The 17,728-nt window shown below is 37.2% G+C and overlaps 1 protein-coding gene across 1 annotated transcript; it reads left to right on the top strand.

Moving 5' to 3' along the window:
- Positions 1–907: 907 nt before the first annotated feature.
- On the top strand, positions 908–16,262 carry pou2f3 (POU class 2 homeobox 3). The gene is made up of 12 exons (XM_054625191.1): positions 908–956; positions 7,085–7,113; positions 9,091–9,192; positions 10,363–10,468; positions 11,133–11,206; positions 11,418–11,594; positions 12,634–12,775; positions 12,975–13,108; positions 14,066–14,230; positions 14,792–14,834; positions 15,039–15,153; positions 16,223–16,262. Exons 1-12 carry the CDS (start codon positions 908–910, stop codon positions 16,260–16,262), a joined length of 1,176 nt encoding a protein of 391 aa, XP_054481166.1.
- The last annotated feature ends 1,466 nt before the right edge of the window (positions 16,263–17,728 follow it).

Consider the following 17,728-nt stretch of genomic DNA (forward strand, 5'->3'; position numbering starts at 1 on the left):
TTCTTGAAAAAAAATGACTTAGTTACAGCTGATTAACATACAGCTGATTTTTAATCATATTTAGCCCACATTTTGAAATAGTACTAGCAAAAATATTGAGCAATAAATACAATTGTATCTTATTTTTTAAGGAGTATTGCTTCACAATAAACCAGTAATGAAGTTGTGGGTATACACATGTATATGAGGTGTATGCAGCTCTTTTTGTGGCGGTTTACTCTTTGAGAAAACCAACAGGAATATAAAAGAGAGTAAACCCACTTCCTCCTCAGCAACTTACCCATCTACCTGGTAATAAACGACCACTACAGTATTTTGCTACTCCCACACACACACAAACTAACACACACACGCTGTAATTTGCAGTGAGCCCATTGTTGTTTTATGCAAACAGTCTGAAGCTGGATAGGTCGCACTGAGGCAAATATGCAAATGATCCCATCATGCAGTGCAGGTCTGCAGGCTCCTTCCAGAGGACGGACGTTTCTCCACTTAGGAAAATGCTGATGAGCAGCTGTTGGATTTTTCCAAAAGTTTTTTCATCCACAACACTTGCATCAAATTTTGAATAATCAGAGAGCACAGACGGCAGCCAGAGAAACACAAACTGTTGGTCTGTCTGAGGTGAGTCACTATAACTTCAACTTGCTTCTTCTTTATTATCCTCATATCATTTAAATGAGAGTTTGTGTGGTTCCTTCATAAAGGTGCTTCATGGGAATATCAGCCTTTGCTTATGAATATTGAAACCAGGGGTGTGTAGAGTTGTGTGTGGTAGTGGAAGGGGAGGGGGGGCATTAGAATAAACTCAAGATCATTTTCCTGGGTGGCCCTGAGTGCTTCATTGTCCTGGTAAAGCTACAATCCTGTAGGAAAATCAGCCATATTTATCATTGCAGATATTAAGATGAGCGCAGACACGGTGGAGCAGTCGGAGGCTCCAGCCGACCAGGCAGGTAAGGATGGTTTCACCTGTTTGCTTCTTGTATTTTATCACCATCACAGCTGCAAGTAAACACAGCTGAGTCCTCTGACAAACACACAGACGAGTTAAGCAGAGGTGTGATGTTGTTGTGATGCTGCACTTTGACAGAAAAATATTGTTTATTGTGCTTATATTTCATTTATTTGGTGTTTATTTAGGGAGGTTATCAGCTTCACATGATAAACTTTTCTTAAGTGGTAAAAAATACTCATGAAATTACATTATTTGTGGAACTCAGTTAACTTCTGAACATTTTGAAACCTCCTCTTTAGACTGAATTGTACTTTTAGCTTCTTGTTTCAAGGATCTTCAAGGAAAAATACAGAATTTAAGAATTTAAGTTTCCTTTCTAAACAACTTTAAGGGACAGTTAAAATCAAAAACACATATTTTCCCTCTTACCTGTGGTGTTATTTATCATCTAGATTGTTGGTGTGAGTTGCTTAAGTGATACACACACAAAACATACACACAGACGATGTTGTTAGTGGTTTCATGTAGGAACTACTTTCTTTCAACCATAGTTCCTACTTGAAACTGATCACGACAAAGTCTTCATTATCTCCAGTAACCGGGTCATGATTTCTGGAAAGAGACGTTGATGTTTAGTTTTTAACGCTTTGAGCACAACAAGCAGAGTAACATATATTATACTGGAGAAAAGGCAGAAAACTCTAGACCTGATATCTCCATTAGGCAACTCAAACCAAAACAGTTTGATAGATAATTAACAGAACAGGTAAGAGGGGAAAAATATGTTTTGGGATTTAGGGTGGACTGTCCCTTTAAGCAGCAGCAACAAATATTTCCCTCATACTGGTCCAAATGATGAGGCAGATATAAAAGCAACATTTAGACCTGCTCCTGTGTCGTATGAAGCAGTGTGTGTGTGTGTGTGTGTGTGTGTGTGTGTGTGTGTGTGTGTGTGTGTGTGTGTGTGTGTGTGTGTGTGTGTGTGTGTGTGTGTGTGTGTGTGTGTGTGTGGATATCATGGCAGTTGGTTGCCGTACCAGGATGCCCCTGAGGCTGTTTGATGAGAGCAGTGAGTCGGTTTCCCCGAGGACACCAACCAGACAAAAAACCAGGAACCAGAAACAGACAAAAAAAAGAAAAGTGGAACTTTTGTAATTCAGACAATGGCTGCGTGAGAGAACGGCTACGTTTCGTGGAAGTTCATCACGTCCGTGTTTCTATCAATATATGGACTTGTTCATGCAGCTCTCATTGTTAGTTATAGAAAGGCCTGAGTGTATTTAATATCAGCTCATATATAAATACACATATATATATTTATCGTCACTTAATTCTAACAGTCCTGGTTTTGAGATTTCTGTCTCGACTCAAAGACATAAAATGAATCAAAAAGCAAAGTGTCTTCCCAATGTCACTCACTGTTTCTTTCTTTTAAAAAGGTAGTCTCTCTAATATACACAGTACCAGTCAAAAGTTTGGACACACCTTCTCATTCAACTACTTTGAAGAATCTAAAATATAAAACATATTCTGGTTTGTTGAGCATTTGTTTGTTTACCACATAATTCCATATGTGTTCCTTCATAGTTTGGATGTCTTCAATATTAATCTACAATGTAGAAAATACTAAAAATAAAAATAAAGAAAAACCATTGAATGAGAAGGTGTGTCCAAACTTTTGACTGGTACTGTATACACCAAAAACATATTTTGTTTTAGATATTCTCGGAGACAAACCTGAACAAATGAAACCAAAAGCGTCCACGTGGAGCGATGCAGCCACAGGGAGATCATTTGTATAATGTAGGCGAACTCACCCTTTAACTCCTCGGCCGTTAATGTGAAGTAGAGGAGAGAGCCCGTCTCCTCGAGGTTATGGACACTTTGGGGTGTAAATCTCATGGCTGCCTTTGATTATGTTCAGTGAAAATGCTTCGTTGGTAGTCTGGGTTGATGTTGGACGTATAAAGTGCATGAACTCTGATACCAGAGAATTGTTGTTGTTTCTTTTACCCAGAGTCCTTTGTGTTGTTAGATTTAATCAACAAAATCACTTTGTTTAAGGTTGAGAGAATACAAATACAACCAAGATCTTCTATGTATCATGCTTAAAGTGACAGTTCACCCCAAATTAAAAATACATATATATCCTTTTACATGTAGTGCCATTTGTACCTAATTTGGAAAATATCGGCCGTAGAGATTTTTGCTTTCTCGCCAATATAAAGGGAATAAAAAAGAAATATAGACTTTCTTGTGGGCAGTTTAATGACAAGCCTATGTGCTCACAACAAGCTCTGTGGATTATCTTCAGTAACCGGGTTATTGAGCAACACAAGCCATGTGACATATAGTCCCATTATAGAGAGAAAGCATAAATGTCTGCACTGTCCCTTTAAGTTGCTGAGAGCGGAAACATTTTGAAGGTACATTTTGTAGTTTTTGCAGTTTATCTTGATTTAATAAAATAAATAAACATGATTCAAATGGCATAAAGTTTCTCTCAAACAAGCTGTATTTAATAATAATTTATAGGAGACAGACGTTGCTTGGTAGGATTTCAGTCAGATCACTGACAACATTAATATAATAATATATTCATGTGCTGCTCTTATAAAAAACGGTCCCTGATTTTTGAATTTGCATTGTTGTGTAGCTTTCTGCTGTGTTTTTGTTTGCTTTTAATATCATGACAATCTGAAAGAAACACAGAATAGTATTAATAATATTATTCAATGTCCCACAAATTTAAAATATCATAACATGTGAAAACATAAAAGACCAATGCTAAATAATAATCCTTGTGCACATGAACAGTCTGCTTATTGTTGGTTTTTTTGTTAATGAAGTGAAGAACACCAGTTTACTGAATGGAAGAGAGAATATGTGATTAATCAAAGTAACAGAGTGTAAGATCATCACAAACCAAATATTATGATGTTCAGTTTCATATAACAAGCGCCTAAACTGAGCTGATGCTGTTGTCATTATGTGTAAAAAGTCTGCCGTCCCATAATGCAATGCACAAACTTCTCACACGAGAAACAACATTGTAAGAAAAGTAATAATAAATGTGGAGATATTCTATATTTTTTTACTTATTGACAACAAATGAAAAGACCAAAACCAACAATGAATGTGACATGTTCCTTCATTACCATGAAAACACACACTGTTGTTTATTTGTTCTCAATCACACATATTAGTACTCACTACTTCGCCAAATGTGGATTAATCCGCCGCTGAAAATAGTCCCCATAAAGTGCCCCGTTTAATAAAAAACAGCTGTTATAGGAGATTACTGAGCCATAAACTATATATTTGTGATTAATTATTTATAACGATGAACTAAGAACTAATAGGCTAGAGGCTGAGAGTGTGAAGTTTGCTGACAATAATAAAATATAGACATTGGACATCCTTTAAAAACTCGTGGTGTTCAATCACAACAGTTTTTGACGTCCATTCGTGTCCGAATTGTGTAATTTCTTGTTCGTACAAAACCTAAATGCACACTCATTTCTTTAAACTTCAAAAACTAGTTGAGACAATTACTATAATAGTACCTAAAGTAAACAGTACTAGTATCTTTTACAGTATTTGTTGCATTTAGTTGCACTATGTCGACCTCATGCATGTATAGTACAGTAAAAATCTCCTTTTTAAGCTATTGTTGATACGTTTTTGTTTATTGGATTAGTAAAAGGATTAATAAAGTACTTATTCTATCTACGATTAGGACGTAGAATGGGATCATCTGTGACTTCATGCTGCAGAAATGTCAAATTTAAGATGAATCATGATAACAATTCAGCCCTCAAGATAAACAAGTCAAACAGATTATTGTGCCAAAAAGGTGATGTCACTCCACCTGTTCCCAGATCAGTTTGTAATAATTTACTGCTCACTCTTTATTTAAAAAAAACACACTTTTTAGGACAAACAGATGGAGTGAAGGACGAAACAACTGGTTAAGATGGAGGTTTATAGTGGCCAGTCGTCGTTTTTTCCAGGGAGTTTGTGTGTGTGTGTGTGTGTGTGTGTGTGTGTGTGTGTGTGTGTGTGTGTGTGTGTGTGTGTGTGTGTGTGTGTGTGTGTGTGTCTGTGTCTGTGTGCTAGCATGGCTTCCTGCACTCACAGCTGATTTGCATGTCTTGGTCATTTCCATACTGGAAGCTTGGCTGTGATGCTGGTTGTGCTGGGGGCAAGTGACATGGTGGGGTGGAGGTGAGGTGAGGGGGGGGGAGGGGGGGTTATTGGTGTATTTGCATTATGTGTCCCCAGCAGCCTCTCTCTCTCTCACACACACACACACACACACAGAGTCCCAAAGGCCCAATTTGACATTCAAATGATGCGAGCTTATCCAGCACACCTTTGAACTCTGCTCTCCATCAGCATGTCGTCTCTTTAAACATGGTCTGATGATCACTGCAGGAGGGAAAACCTTCTTAAAAAAGACTCGTCACAAGTTTTTACTTATATTTACACATACAGTCAGTCAGCTAATGTTTTTTTATTAATTAAGGCAGGTTTAAACAACAAAAATAGCAAGAAAAAAAGTATAGATTACCGCCTCCTTTAGAATAAAAATGAAAGCACAGACAGAACAAAAAACAAGCAACAGGTTTGAAAGCATGTTAAGATGTTGAATAAAACAAAAAAAAAACTAGGTCCAGATGAAAGTAAAACATTATCCACTCGTAACAGCCAAAGTGTCGGGGGCGGCTGTGGCGTAGTGGAGAGCAAGGTAGTTCTCCAATCAGAGCGTCGGTGGTTCGATACCCGGCTTTGGCAGTCGATGTGTCCTTGGGCAAGACACTTAACCCCAAGTTGCTCCTGAAGGCTTGCCATCGGTGTGGACTGGATGATGCATGAATGTTAGTTAGAGTCTGATGGTGGCACCTTGCATGGTAGCCTGTCATCAGTGTGTGAATGGGTGAATGATATGTAATATACTACTGACTGTAAGTCGCTTTGGATAAAAGCGTCTGCTAAATGACTGTAATGTAATGTAATGTAATGTGTCCTTTCAAAATAAACTTCCGTCCTCACAGGAAATCAGGTTTAGGCAACAAAAAAGCTCAGTTACCTTTAAGGAAATAGTGTGGTTGAAGTTAACTTGAATGACTAACGACTCACATAACTAACAACCAACATGCTTACCAAGTGACTAGCTACTCACAGGACTAACAACTCATGTGACTACTCCTATGTGACTAACAAGAGACTAACAACTCATGTGACTACCGAGTTCCTACCTAGTGACTAACAAGAGACTAACAACTCATGTGACTACTAAGTGACAGGGACTCAGGCGACTAACAATGCACAGGACTAACTACTCACGTGACTCCCGATTGACTTGTGACTCCCGTGCCTAACGACTCATGGAATAGCGACTCGCAAGACTCAAAACTCACAGGACTAACGAGTGACTACCAACTGACCAACGACTCCCCTGACTAATGGCTCACCTGACTAACAAGTAACTAACGACTCAAGTAACTATGGAGTGACAGGGACTCACGGGCCTAACGAGTGACGACCAATTGACTAAACAATCACATGACTTGCAGCTCACGTGACTACGAAGTGACTAACAACAAATCTATCTATCTATCTATCTATCTATCTATCTATCTATCTATCTATCTATCTATCTTTACTATTAATCTGTTTCTGATGTACCTAGGTGTACTAATGTGGTTTAGTTTGCACTTATTCAAATCAACTGTCAACTTGTTTTATGACATAAGTCCCTCTTACTGTAACACCTCATCCTCCAGGAGTGTTGTGTTTTCAAATCAAATTAAAAAAGAAAATAACCAATAAAGTCACATTTGTTTTTTCAGCTATAGTTTTTGTTCCGATTAATTTCATTTGGAATTAAGCTATATGAAAGTATAATGTTCCAGTTTGGATATCATGTCATTGCAGCCTTAGAAATAGAACAATTTAGTGGTGAAATAATTGTAAAAACACAAAATATCATGTCTCATATTTAATGCTAACATTCTTCTTTATATGATTTAATTTGTTCTGTGTGTCTTTATGAAGAAGCTGAATAACGACATTTAAAAACAAAAAACCTGAATTTCTTTTTCTCTCTTTTCCGACATTTAGAGCAAAACGGAATCAACTACAATCGACAAGTGAGTAACAGAGTTTTTAATATTTTACTACTGCGCTTCCTGTGTTAAATGAGGATTTAATGAATGAGCTTTTGTCATTTGGAGGATTTTGATTGTTTAGTTTTACATGTAGTAATCCTTTCCTGTTTGCAAGCATGCTAATGTTTGTATCAAGCACAGCAGGAGAATGCACACTTTAATGATGTATTCACGGCCAAACATGGATCAAAATAACTTCTTAAACTTTTATATATCTTTAACATTAAGGAAACTTTACGTTACTAGTTTTAAAGCATTTTCCCACTTAAATAACTGAAAATGACGAGATGGAGCATCCAGAGAAAGCAAAGACTCAACCAATGTTTTCATGTGACATTTAAACTCTATTGCATGTCTGCAAAAAATTTGTACTCATCCAAAAACATTTAATCATGTTTCGAAAGTCAGTTATTATTTCTGTAGATTGTCCACCAAAATGAAAATCTTTTTTGTAAATGTTTAGATGTTTTTTCACAATAGTAGTCGACTCTGGAAATGTTTCTTATTTATAAATATCTGTTTTGCTGAAACTGACTTCTTACTGTACGATACAAGAATGCCAGTTTGTCACAATGAGACTTTTTAAATTATGATACCAAAAGTAGGTAAAAGTTTACTGGGAAATCATTAACGTAGCACACAGATAAAGTATGCACATGTGTATGTATGTAGTAAATACACCTTTATTTTTCCATGTGAAGCCATTGACAGTTAACAGGAAATTTGCCACCCATGCCAAAAAACAAAACAAAAACTGCAACAATGGAAAAGTGTACTTCCTCACGGTAGATAACACCATGTCATAGACGTACATCATGACAGGTTCTAAGAAATTATTTGATTACTTTGCATGTGATGGCACAAACTATGAAAGAATGTTTAAAAGTTGTAAAGACTATTTCCCTATGAATTAGAAAGATAGCTCGCTTCTTAATTCAGTATTATATTATTCTGAATGTATAATAAAAGAGGTCTGGCTGCTTGTATGTTAAAGGTGTTATTCTTTATGTTCTCATGCAAAACAAAGAATAAACAATGTCTGTGTATTGATTCATCCATTGATTCCAACTAAACACAAATATTTAAAAACAGATCACAGTTATTTTCTATATCTTTTAAAAAGACCCAGTAATTCCCCGTAAACAGCTAGGGACTATTTTCTGCAGCGGATTAATACACATTTGGTTCTTTAGCGAGTATATGCAGCAGCAGGAAGATTTATGTTGGATTTACTGAAAATGTCCGAGTTTTTAATAGTTTTTGGACAACAATGGAGCTCTATAGCACAGAGGAATTAGAATTATCAGGCTTTTGATGCACAAAAAATACTTATTAAAAGTTTGAATTAATTCTTGGTTTCTGTTTCTAAATGGTATTTGTTGATAACAAGAGAAATAAAGATCCTCACAAGACTTTTTATGCACTTGATAACGAAGCTAAATTGGAATATAAACAGCCAAAAGGCATCAGAATAGTACTGAACCTTTACTGGAGAGACACGGAGGCTCATGTGACTTTTATTAGACGGCTAACATCCTGAGGATAAACAGCCTGCTCACTCTACAGATGTCAATAATGACTCTTCAGAAACATCCTAAATAGTTTGCAGCTATTTGTTCTACTTCTCCAAACATCTTTTTCTTGGCAAGAGGAGTGCATGTCGGTTTTCAGAGCTCTTGTTTTCAGGAAGTGACATGGCTTTCAGGGGTTAGGAGGGGGTGGTTGGTATGAGATGGGGGGAGGGTATTTGCATACTGGTTAGCCTGAGGGGAGGGAGAGAGTCTATCACTCTTTGTATCATGTTTAGTGACCAAACTGGTCCTGGAGCAAACGTGCACGACATGTAGCTCGTTTGTCCCAGAGATTATTATGCACAGACAATATTTCCCATTTTATTAAATATTTAATCCATCCTTAAGAAAGTTAACTCTGTTACTGGTTGTGCTTTGGATGTCTCAGATAAAGACAGAGGAGATCAACGACTCGCCTCATTCAGCCGCCACACTGAAGACATGTCACCTGACACAGAGCTCTCCAGTGCCTGGAGGTCAGCTGTCTGGGGTCTGTTGTTTTTATACTTTTTATTATCCTATTTAAGACATAAACACAAACACAGAAAACTCAAATAACGCCAACAATACACATAAGCTTAAAAATAAAATCTAAAATTATCCATTTGCCAAATTAAAATAAAATACCACCTTATAACCCCAAAATGTCAGTGTGCCAAATATAAATGAAATAAAAAAATGAAATAAAATACCACCTTAACCCAAAAATGTCAGTGTGTCAAAATAATTAAATAAAAATAAAATGTAAAAATACCCCCATCTTATAACCCAAAAATGACAGTTAGCCGAAATAAATAAAAATAATAAAATACCACCTAATAACCCCAAATTGTCTGTGTTCCAAAATAAATAAAATTAATAAAAATGTATGAATATCCCACCTTATAACCCCAAAATTCCATTCATTTTAAAATGAATAAAAAATAGAATAAATAAATAAATTTAATTCAACAAAAAAGTATATCCCACATTATAACAGCAAAATCCCAGTATGCCAGAATCAAATAAATAAATACAAAATAAATTAAATATTCATCTAACTATTTTCATTGCAATCTATATCATTCTAAAGTGTGTCAGCTGTTCATCAGCCACTTGAGTTGCACAAGGTGAAGTTATTTACTTCTTACTGAGGTAAAATAAAACATTTAAAACTCATGCATTTTACATTCTAAAGGAGAACTCAAGTGAGGAAAAGTTTACTTGTCAAGAAGGGAACTAAAACCAGTGAAAACAGTTGTGTCAAGTCTAAGAAAATTACTCTCAGTTAAGGATTGGAAATTACAAATTTAGTTTTACAGAAAAAGTTTAAACTGGGGATACGGAATTTGAAAGACGAGGACATTTAAGGGAGACGTCTAAAACTTGTACTACTTTAAATAAACTAAATCAAATCATCATTTTTTATAAGCTGACCATATTTTTTGTATGAAAAAATAATAATTAAAGCTGTCAGATAAATAAAATGTAAGAAAAAGTGAAAGCTTTTCTACTGAAATGAGGCGGAATACAATATATAATGTAGCATTTAATCGAGATATTCATGTATAGTACAAGTACCATGCAGATCGATGTGTACAGTTCATTCACTTCAAACTCCACCCTGAAGTCTGTATTTACATCTTGTTGTTGTCGTTGTGTTCTGTTGTCTTTGCTCCAGGAGCTCACCTCTCTTCACACCATGCAGCAGCTGGTTCTGATGCCACCGTCTCACCTCTCCTCACCCTCACCCTTCCTGCTCTCCCAGAGCAACTCCAGCCACCAAGGTGGAGTCTCTAAGCTGACTTATATTCAGGGGTTCTTGGTTTTCATAAAAAACATTTTAGAAGCTTTCTTTAAAGCAGTGGCATTTTGGGGGTATGCTTCATCAGATTTCTTGCTGAGAGTTAGATGAGAAGAAATGAGAAGATCCACTCTGATGTCAGTAGAGTAAATATAAATACTTACCAAAGTAGGTTAGGTTAGCTTAGCACAAAGACTGGAAACAGAGGAAAACAGCTAGCCTGGCTCTGTCTAAAGGTAACAAATCAGCTCCTTAAAATCTCACAAATTAATGTGTTATATCTTGTTTGTTTAATCTGCACAACAACCAAAGTTTTTGATCTTATTGTGCCGGACTAGTTCTTGGTAAAAACACTGAAATATACTGATAAGCATTGACGTGTTGTCCTCAAGGAATAGACATATTTTAAAGCATTCTTTTTCTAGTTACCTTAGCTTAGCTTCGTTTGAAAATAAGCCTTTTTTCACCCAGTAAGACTCCCTCTGTCCAAAGTAAAAATATACCTAACAAAACTTCTAAAGCTCGCTGAAGTTTAATCTGTACATAAAAAGAAATGTAGAAATGATATTAGGTCTTTGTTGGGGGAATCTGCATCTATATCCTGACAAACAAATAATTGATAAAAACCTGCTGTTTTCCTTTTGCAGCCCTTCTGTCTATTCCCTGCCAGAGTCAAACTAGTCTCCTTCAGCATCAACCTGGACTGGCTCTGACCCCCCAGGTAAATCCAGACCACTTCCTGTCTACATACACAGCAGCACAAAGTGAAAGCACCAGGCAGAGAGACACAATCTGGACATCTGGCCAAATACATGTTAAGTCTTGCAGATGCATTCACTTGTTGTTGTGCTACAGGATAGTAAAAACCTTTTGTTTTCTAAAACCTAACCTGGTCACTAAAGGATTATTTCTGTGGTGCCCTTCTGATCCAGGCTATGAGTCGATCCGGTCTGGCAGGACCGTCCATGGAGAACCACATGGACATGTCTCACCTTCAGATGCCCAAACACATGTCGGTGCCACCACAGGAGGAACCCAGCGATCTGGAAGAGCTGGAGCAGTTTGCAAAAGCCTTCAAACAACGACGCATCAAACTGGGCTTCACTCAGGTAAATAAGAAGAGTAGCTATTCTATGTTTTACTTTAATGGCTCTGAAAATTGGTGCTTATTGAGTTATATAGTTATTTAATGTTCTGGAGAAGATTTCAAACAAAGACAACAAGTTTCCAGGGCCTTTAAAAACATTTAACATCCTTTTCCCATCAAAATTTGCGCATTTATGCAGTTTTTTTAACCCAGGAAAACCCTTTAAATATTGGCGATAGGCTAAGTACCCATTGCCAGAAGAAGATTAGCCTTTCTAGGTTTTATTTGTCATGAATGTGCTGGAAAACAGGGTTAGTAAACAGTGAAAATGTTACATTTTTTAAATCTGTTACTTATTCATTTTTCGTTTTCAAAGACTGAAATCAGACTTGGGGATGGTTTGAACATTGGAAAGACTAACAAAGTCGTATTTGACCAGACAATGATCAGAAAGGAAAAATCCATGTTTCTGTCAATGGAGTCTAGTGGCTTTGAGGAGCACATAAGATAACTGTTTCTTTGCACATCTAACTCTGTGAATTAAAGGTTTACTCTCCAGCCAAACCAGAGTTGGTGATTGATGGATCAGTGAAAGACTAACCAAGACGGTTTTGATGAGTTTTACTTGGTTTCTGTCGAATTTAACTGCAGTTTGTTTCGACGATATAAATATTTAATAATTGTTGGCTGACTGGAGTCTGGTGGCTTTGAGGAGAGCATATCTATTGTATGTTTTTTAAGTTAATAAATTATAATTGCCTGTTTATTTTATTAAATATGAATTCACCTCAATGCATTTTGTAGTAAAAAGGGGCGAAAAGTAGGGTTGCAGAGTATTTTGTGGTGGAAATGAATGCCGATTACACTAACGGGATAAGCCAGATGTTAGTGGGTTTTTTTGTGCAGAAAGAGAGGAGCTTTTTGTTTTCTGTAATTTTCAGGTTGCTCCCTCAGGTAGTATTTATGGTTTGTACTGGAGCCCTGCAAGACCTGTATTCAGTTCTTAAGCTTGATTCCACTTGGGTTTCATTTACATCGTTCACGTGTTTGTGTTTTCACAGGGAGATGTCGGCCTTGCGATGGGAAAACTGTACGGGAACGATTTCAGCCAGACCACAATCTCTCGCTTTGAGGCTCTAAACCTCAGCTTCAAAAACATGTGCAAGCTCAAACCTCTGCTGGAGAAATGGCTGAGTGACGCAGGTACAACACAGTGACAACAATTTACAGTATCACTGATTAACTGATTATTCTGGCTTGATGTGAATAGGGGCTAGAAAAGAAGCAAATCAAATGCAAAACATAACATTTCTTTAGTGCTAATTCTGCACAAAATATGCTCTAAAAGTCAGCGTGAAACTGTAATTTACCTAACTTTATTGTTGTTGTTTTTTTACGTCAGAGAACTCACCTCCAGACGCGATGAACAACCCCACCTCTCTGCCGCCGCTGATAGAGGGTTACGGACGCAAACGGAAAAAGAGGACTAGCATTGAAACGAACATCAAACTGACTTTGGAGAAGCGTTTCCATGATGTGAGTTCAAGACTGAATCAATATCTCAAACTAAAAAGGTGCACTTAGTAGAGTGGAGATCGCTGCAAGTCGGGTCTGCAACGACCACTGCTTTATTGTGGGATGGAATGAATACAACCCACAATTGGCTAACTATTGTTTGGACACCAATGGGCTGTAATGCGTTGCAAAAAACACTTTGTTCAACCTCAAAAACAAGCGGCGATGTATGCAGGCAATCGTCTCAAAGGCATCCTGTTGGACATTTTACAACTTACAGAAAACTCAATTAAACTTACCGAGCTGTTTGCCCCCGTAGTCGCAGTAGTGTGTATACTGTTTGTTCCGTTAGCTGTTAGCTAACCAGACCGTCCAAATTTACTAAAAGGGAGAAAACGTTTATGGGCACAGAGTCCAGGCTGGGGGTTGGTGATGCACTCAGCTGTGCTCTCACTTTTGGCCCTAGTAGCTGGGGATTTTGGCAGCTTTTGGTTGCTTTGTAACGGCATGCGCAGGTCTTTTGCATGCAGCCATAATCTGCACCAAAAATATTATGCAGCGGAATGCATGTTAGCCGTGGACAGACACAGAGCTGCACACTCACCCACTCACTCACTTACCCACGCATGTGACCGATTAAAATCGGTTTCAAAAGCTACCAATGTGTAGAATATTGAAGTTCAACTTGTAAAGAAGAAGAAAAAAAATTTGTAGGCATCATTAACCAAATTTTTTGTGTCTGTAACAGACATTGCTTGACGCACCTGATCTATACATCTGTACAGCTGTAAAAAAAACTCTATTACAAGCATATTAGGTTATATGTTGATAGCATAAGTTTTGAAACATTCTGATTTGAGAGCAATAGAATGGACACCATCAGTGGTGGCCAGGTAGCTTTGAGGCTTCAAATCTTCCTGTCCTAACATTTGAATTAAGTGAAGAAATCCTGATTTTTGTTGTTGTTGTTGTTTTCAGAACCCCAAGCCCAACTCTGAGGAGATAACCCTGATCTCGGAGCAGCTAGCCATGGAGAAGGAGGTGGTCCGAGTTTGGTTCTGTAATCGGCGTCAGAAGGAGAAGAGGATCTATTGCCCGGTGACTAGTTTATCGGTGAAGTCACATAGCTACAACTCCAGAATGGTTAGCTGTCTAAAACATCGATATCTATCACTAAGAATACAAAAATATATACAATTTTCATATGGACTTCTCCCTTTTACTCATTATTTGTATTAAGTGATACAATAAATGATATAAGGGTTAGAAACAGAAATAGCCAGCTGTCCACTATTTAGCTAGCTAGCTTGCTATTTCCACCATGCTTTAATGCTACACTGGTTACAGATAATGAGCCGAATAGTTTTGTTTTTCAACATTAAAGCATGTAAAAGCCAAAATACAATTATGAACCTAACAATGAGCATGGTATGTCCTATTTGAGTTAAACTACAGAAGAATTATCATTTTGCACAATGGCCCCTTCCACTGTGTTATATTATTATAACGCAGTGAATAATTATACATTATTAATAGAATATTAAATTATTCTGCATTTATCATTTGAAAAAAGATCTAAAACAGTTGAAATCATTAAATGGCAGTTTCCCTATTGGTATAGGTGTCTGGGTTTATTATAAGCACATATATTTTAAATCCTGAAGAGAAGTTTTATTTATCTCATCCATTTTGACACAGTTTCAGGCCTCAGCGTCCAGATCCTACAGCCCTCCAGCTACAGGTGGAGGTAAGTACCGTTTACTACGTTCAAATATTGATAAAGTTCATTCTTGATGGTGGAAACAACATAACATTTTAATCTCTCATCTTACTAACCAGGGTTTAATAGCACACCATTGTAATAAAATGCTAAATATGATCCATGTATGTGGGTTTTCTGGATGCGTGTGCATAAAGACTATATAATGATGTTTTGACCTTTTCCTTCCAGTTTCATCGAATTCCTCGCCAAACAGTGCAAGTCGTGAAGCTTCTCCCAACGGTCTGACAGCTCCCTCTGCGTCTTTAACATCTCAGGTTAACCCACCTTCATACAGCACACCGGGGTAAGGAACATCGACCTAAACACCTCTGCAGACCGCTTTTTCTCAAATACATTTTAGAGATACCAGAACACGGAGCCTGTCAGCTGTGACAATAATAAAATGTGCTGGGAGGCAGATTTACACTGGACTGAGCCAGTCAAGCAGTTTCCCCCTGTTCCAATGTTTGTGCTAAGCTTAGCTAACAAAGCATAAAGACTGGAAGCAGAGGGGAACTGCTAGCCAAAGATACCAAAATCTGGCTTAAAGTACCAATAAAAATCACTAAATGAGACTTTGTTGTGTGTGTTCAAAAGTTTAAAAACGACAATTTGTGGTAGGAAGCATATTTCTTAGAAAGGTTGGACTATTTCTTGAAAATAATACTGAAAATCTTTGCTGAATTAAGTAAAGTTTTGGGAGAAGTATTCAGATCCTTTACATCACTAAAAGTACCAATACCACTCAACTACAAGTAAAAGTTTGGCATTCAAAAGTAAAGTAGTAAAAGTATTGGTTTTAGCAGTAAAATGTTCCCTGAAAGTGTTGTACTATTGTATATGATGTTTCTAGATAAACATTACGGCTGCATTAATGTGTTTGTTGCATTTTACTGCTGAAGATGTTTATGATTGTGCTAAGTTTTACTCTATATAACCTGCAGGAATGAGTCCTAAAAACAGGAAATGATTCAGCATTTTTGCACTTAGGGTTTCCCATTGTCTAAAAAGTCCATGTGTTTTTGGTTGGATGCCAGAATAATTCTAACATTTTGCTCTACAAATACATCAGTAAATCCCCTTCTGGTGAATTTAGAAGCTTTTAAGTGGCTTAAAAACGTTAGCTTTTTACTTCTGCAGATTGCATTCACGCTTCAAAATTCATAAAAGTGGTGTTGAATGGTGGTGTCCATCTATACTGTTGGAAAGTAGAAAATCTACAGCAGGGCATCATATTCTATTTATTTGTCAAGTGAAGGACAAGTACCTCGAGTGCAGTACTGAAGTAAATGTAGTTTCCACTGTTGGTTTTTTGTCCATTTTTATATAGTATTATAGGATATAAACCTGTGATCCCCATTTTCTCCTTTCAGGTCCTGGTACCGCACATGGGCTCCTGCATATCATCACTGAGAAACATGAACTGTATCATATGAAGCTTTTGAAGATTTTTGTTTTAGTTTTTGAGAAGGATGTACACTGAAGAGATGTCTTACGGAGTAACACTAAAAATAATAATAAACCCTGTTGTGAACAGGGTTTTAAAACTACAGGCCAGAGCGTAGACGGACCCATGAGAGAAAAACATCAGAGGACTGCTGCTAGGAAAGCCTCCAGCTGTTTGATTTGTGTTCAGGTGACTCTTTGCGTAGATCTGCTGCAAAGAGGAAGAACACACACAAAAAACCCCACACCTGACAAGATATAAAGACCTGGGGGATTCTCATGTTCAAGCCTATGTGGCTCAAATAGACTCAAATAACCGGTTTGAGTGATTGTGTGTCAAGCTGTTCCTTTTTTTTCTGCCATTTTTCTGCTGGGCTCTTCAGTTGTTGCTGTTATTGTATGTTTTTATTGTTCATATTATAGCTTGTGTTGTGTTTTGTGAATTTTATTCAGTTCTACGTTGCGTACTGCCGGCCTGTCTAAATAAATATGCAGTTAAAAAGAAGTTGATTTTATAGAACCTTTTTTATTAGTGATCAGAACAGCTTTTGATTTGGTTATTTATTTCTTTAAAGGATAATGGATTTTATTACAAGACATTACATTACATTTCAGACAGCATTTGTAAATTATTGCCATCCCTTTTGCAGTCAACAGAAGTGACCTCCAAGGTTGCTAATAATCCATAATTGCACTTGAAAACCTTGTGGTAGGTAGGTCAAAATTTACCCCTCGCTAGGTAGCATCCGTAGCATCGTCCAGCTCAGATTTCAGATGTTCTTCATGTTCCTGCTGGTTTAGTGGATTTGGAGCTCGTCATGGTTAAATGTTGTGTAATAGTGATACTCGTTACCCGGAGAGGCTGGAAGGAGATGTAGGTTTCTAAAATGCTAAGTTTCTGCATAAAAACCTCCGGAGCAAACATTAGTTCATCATTAGCTATCGTCAGCACTTCTATTCTACGCTTGCTACTGAAGGTATTCTGAATGTGTTTTAGTGATTGTAAAAACCAACCCGGCTTAACAGGAACAGTGTTGTTCCTTAATTTCATTGTCTTCTGTCTGGATCTCGAGGTGATGTTTTGGTTCACTTTTACACTTTGATCTGTAGCTTTAGCTTCTATCTTTTTCTTTTTAACCTGTTTTCACTGCTGAAACAGTTTGACATCATGGATATATCCTTCAAACACATATTGTAGAACCTTCTGTCTGCGTTTTCCAAAAACATTGATATTTTTTCAGGCAGTGTGTGCTCCATGAGTGATGGATGTTTAAAACTGACAGTTTGGTTAATTATTTGACCGTCTGCCTTCGTAACTAGTTAGCGAACTTGATAATTCCACCATGTCAAATGACCACGGAAAACATTTCAATGTCTTGTTCATGTGGTTCATTGATGTGTTTTATTAGTTTTTTGACAATAGACCTCTATGG

This window comes from Anoplopoma fimbria, chromosome 24 (genome assembly GCF_027596085.1).
Source record: "Anoplopoma fimbria isolate UVic2021 breed Golden Eagle Sablefish chromosome 24, Afim_UVic_2022, whole genome shotgun sequence".
NCBI lineage: Eukaryota > Metazoa > Chordata > Actinopteri > Perciformes > Anoplopomatidae > Anoplopoma > Anoplopoma fimbria.

Excerpts from the sequence above, each read along its gene's own strand:
- pou2f3 (XM_054625191.1), top strand. The coding sequence starts at position 908 with ATGAGCGCAGACACGGTGGAGCAGTCGGAGGCTCCAGCCGACCAGGCA. Across the intron at positions 7,114-9,090 it reads GAATCAACTACAATCGACAA|ATAAAGACAGAGGAGATCAA; the intron begins GTGAGTAACAGA and ends TGGATGTCTCAG. Across the intron at positions 11,207-11,417 it reads GACTGGCTCTGACCCCCCAG|GCTATGAGTCGATCCGGTCT; the intron begins GTAAATCCAGAC and ends CTTCTGATCCAG.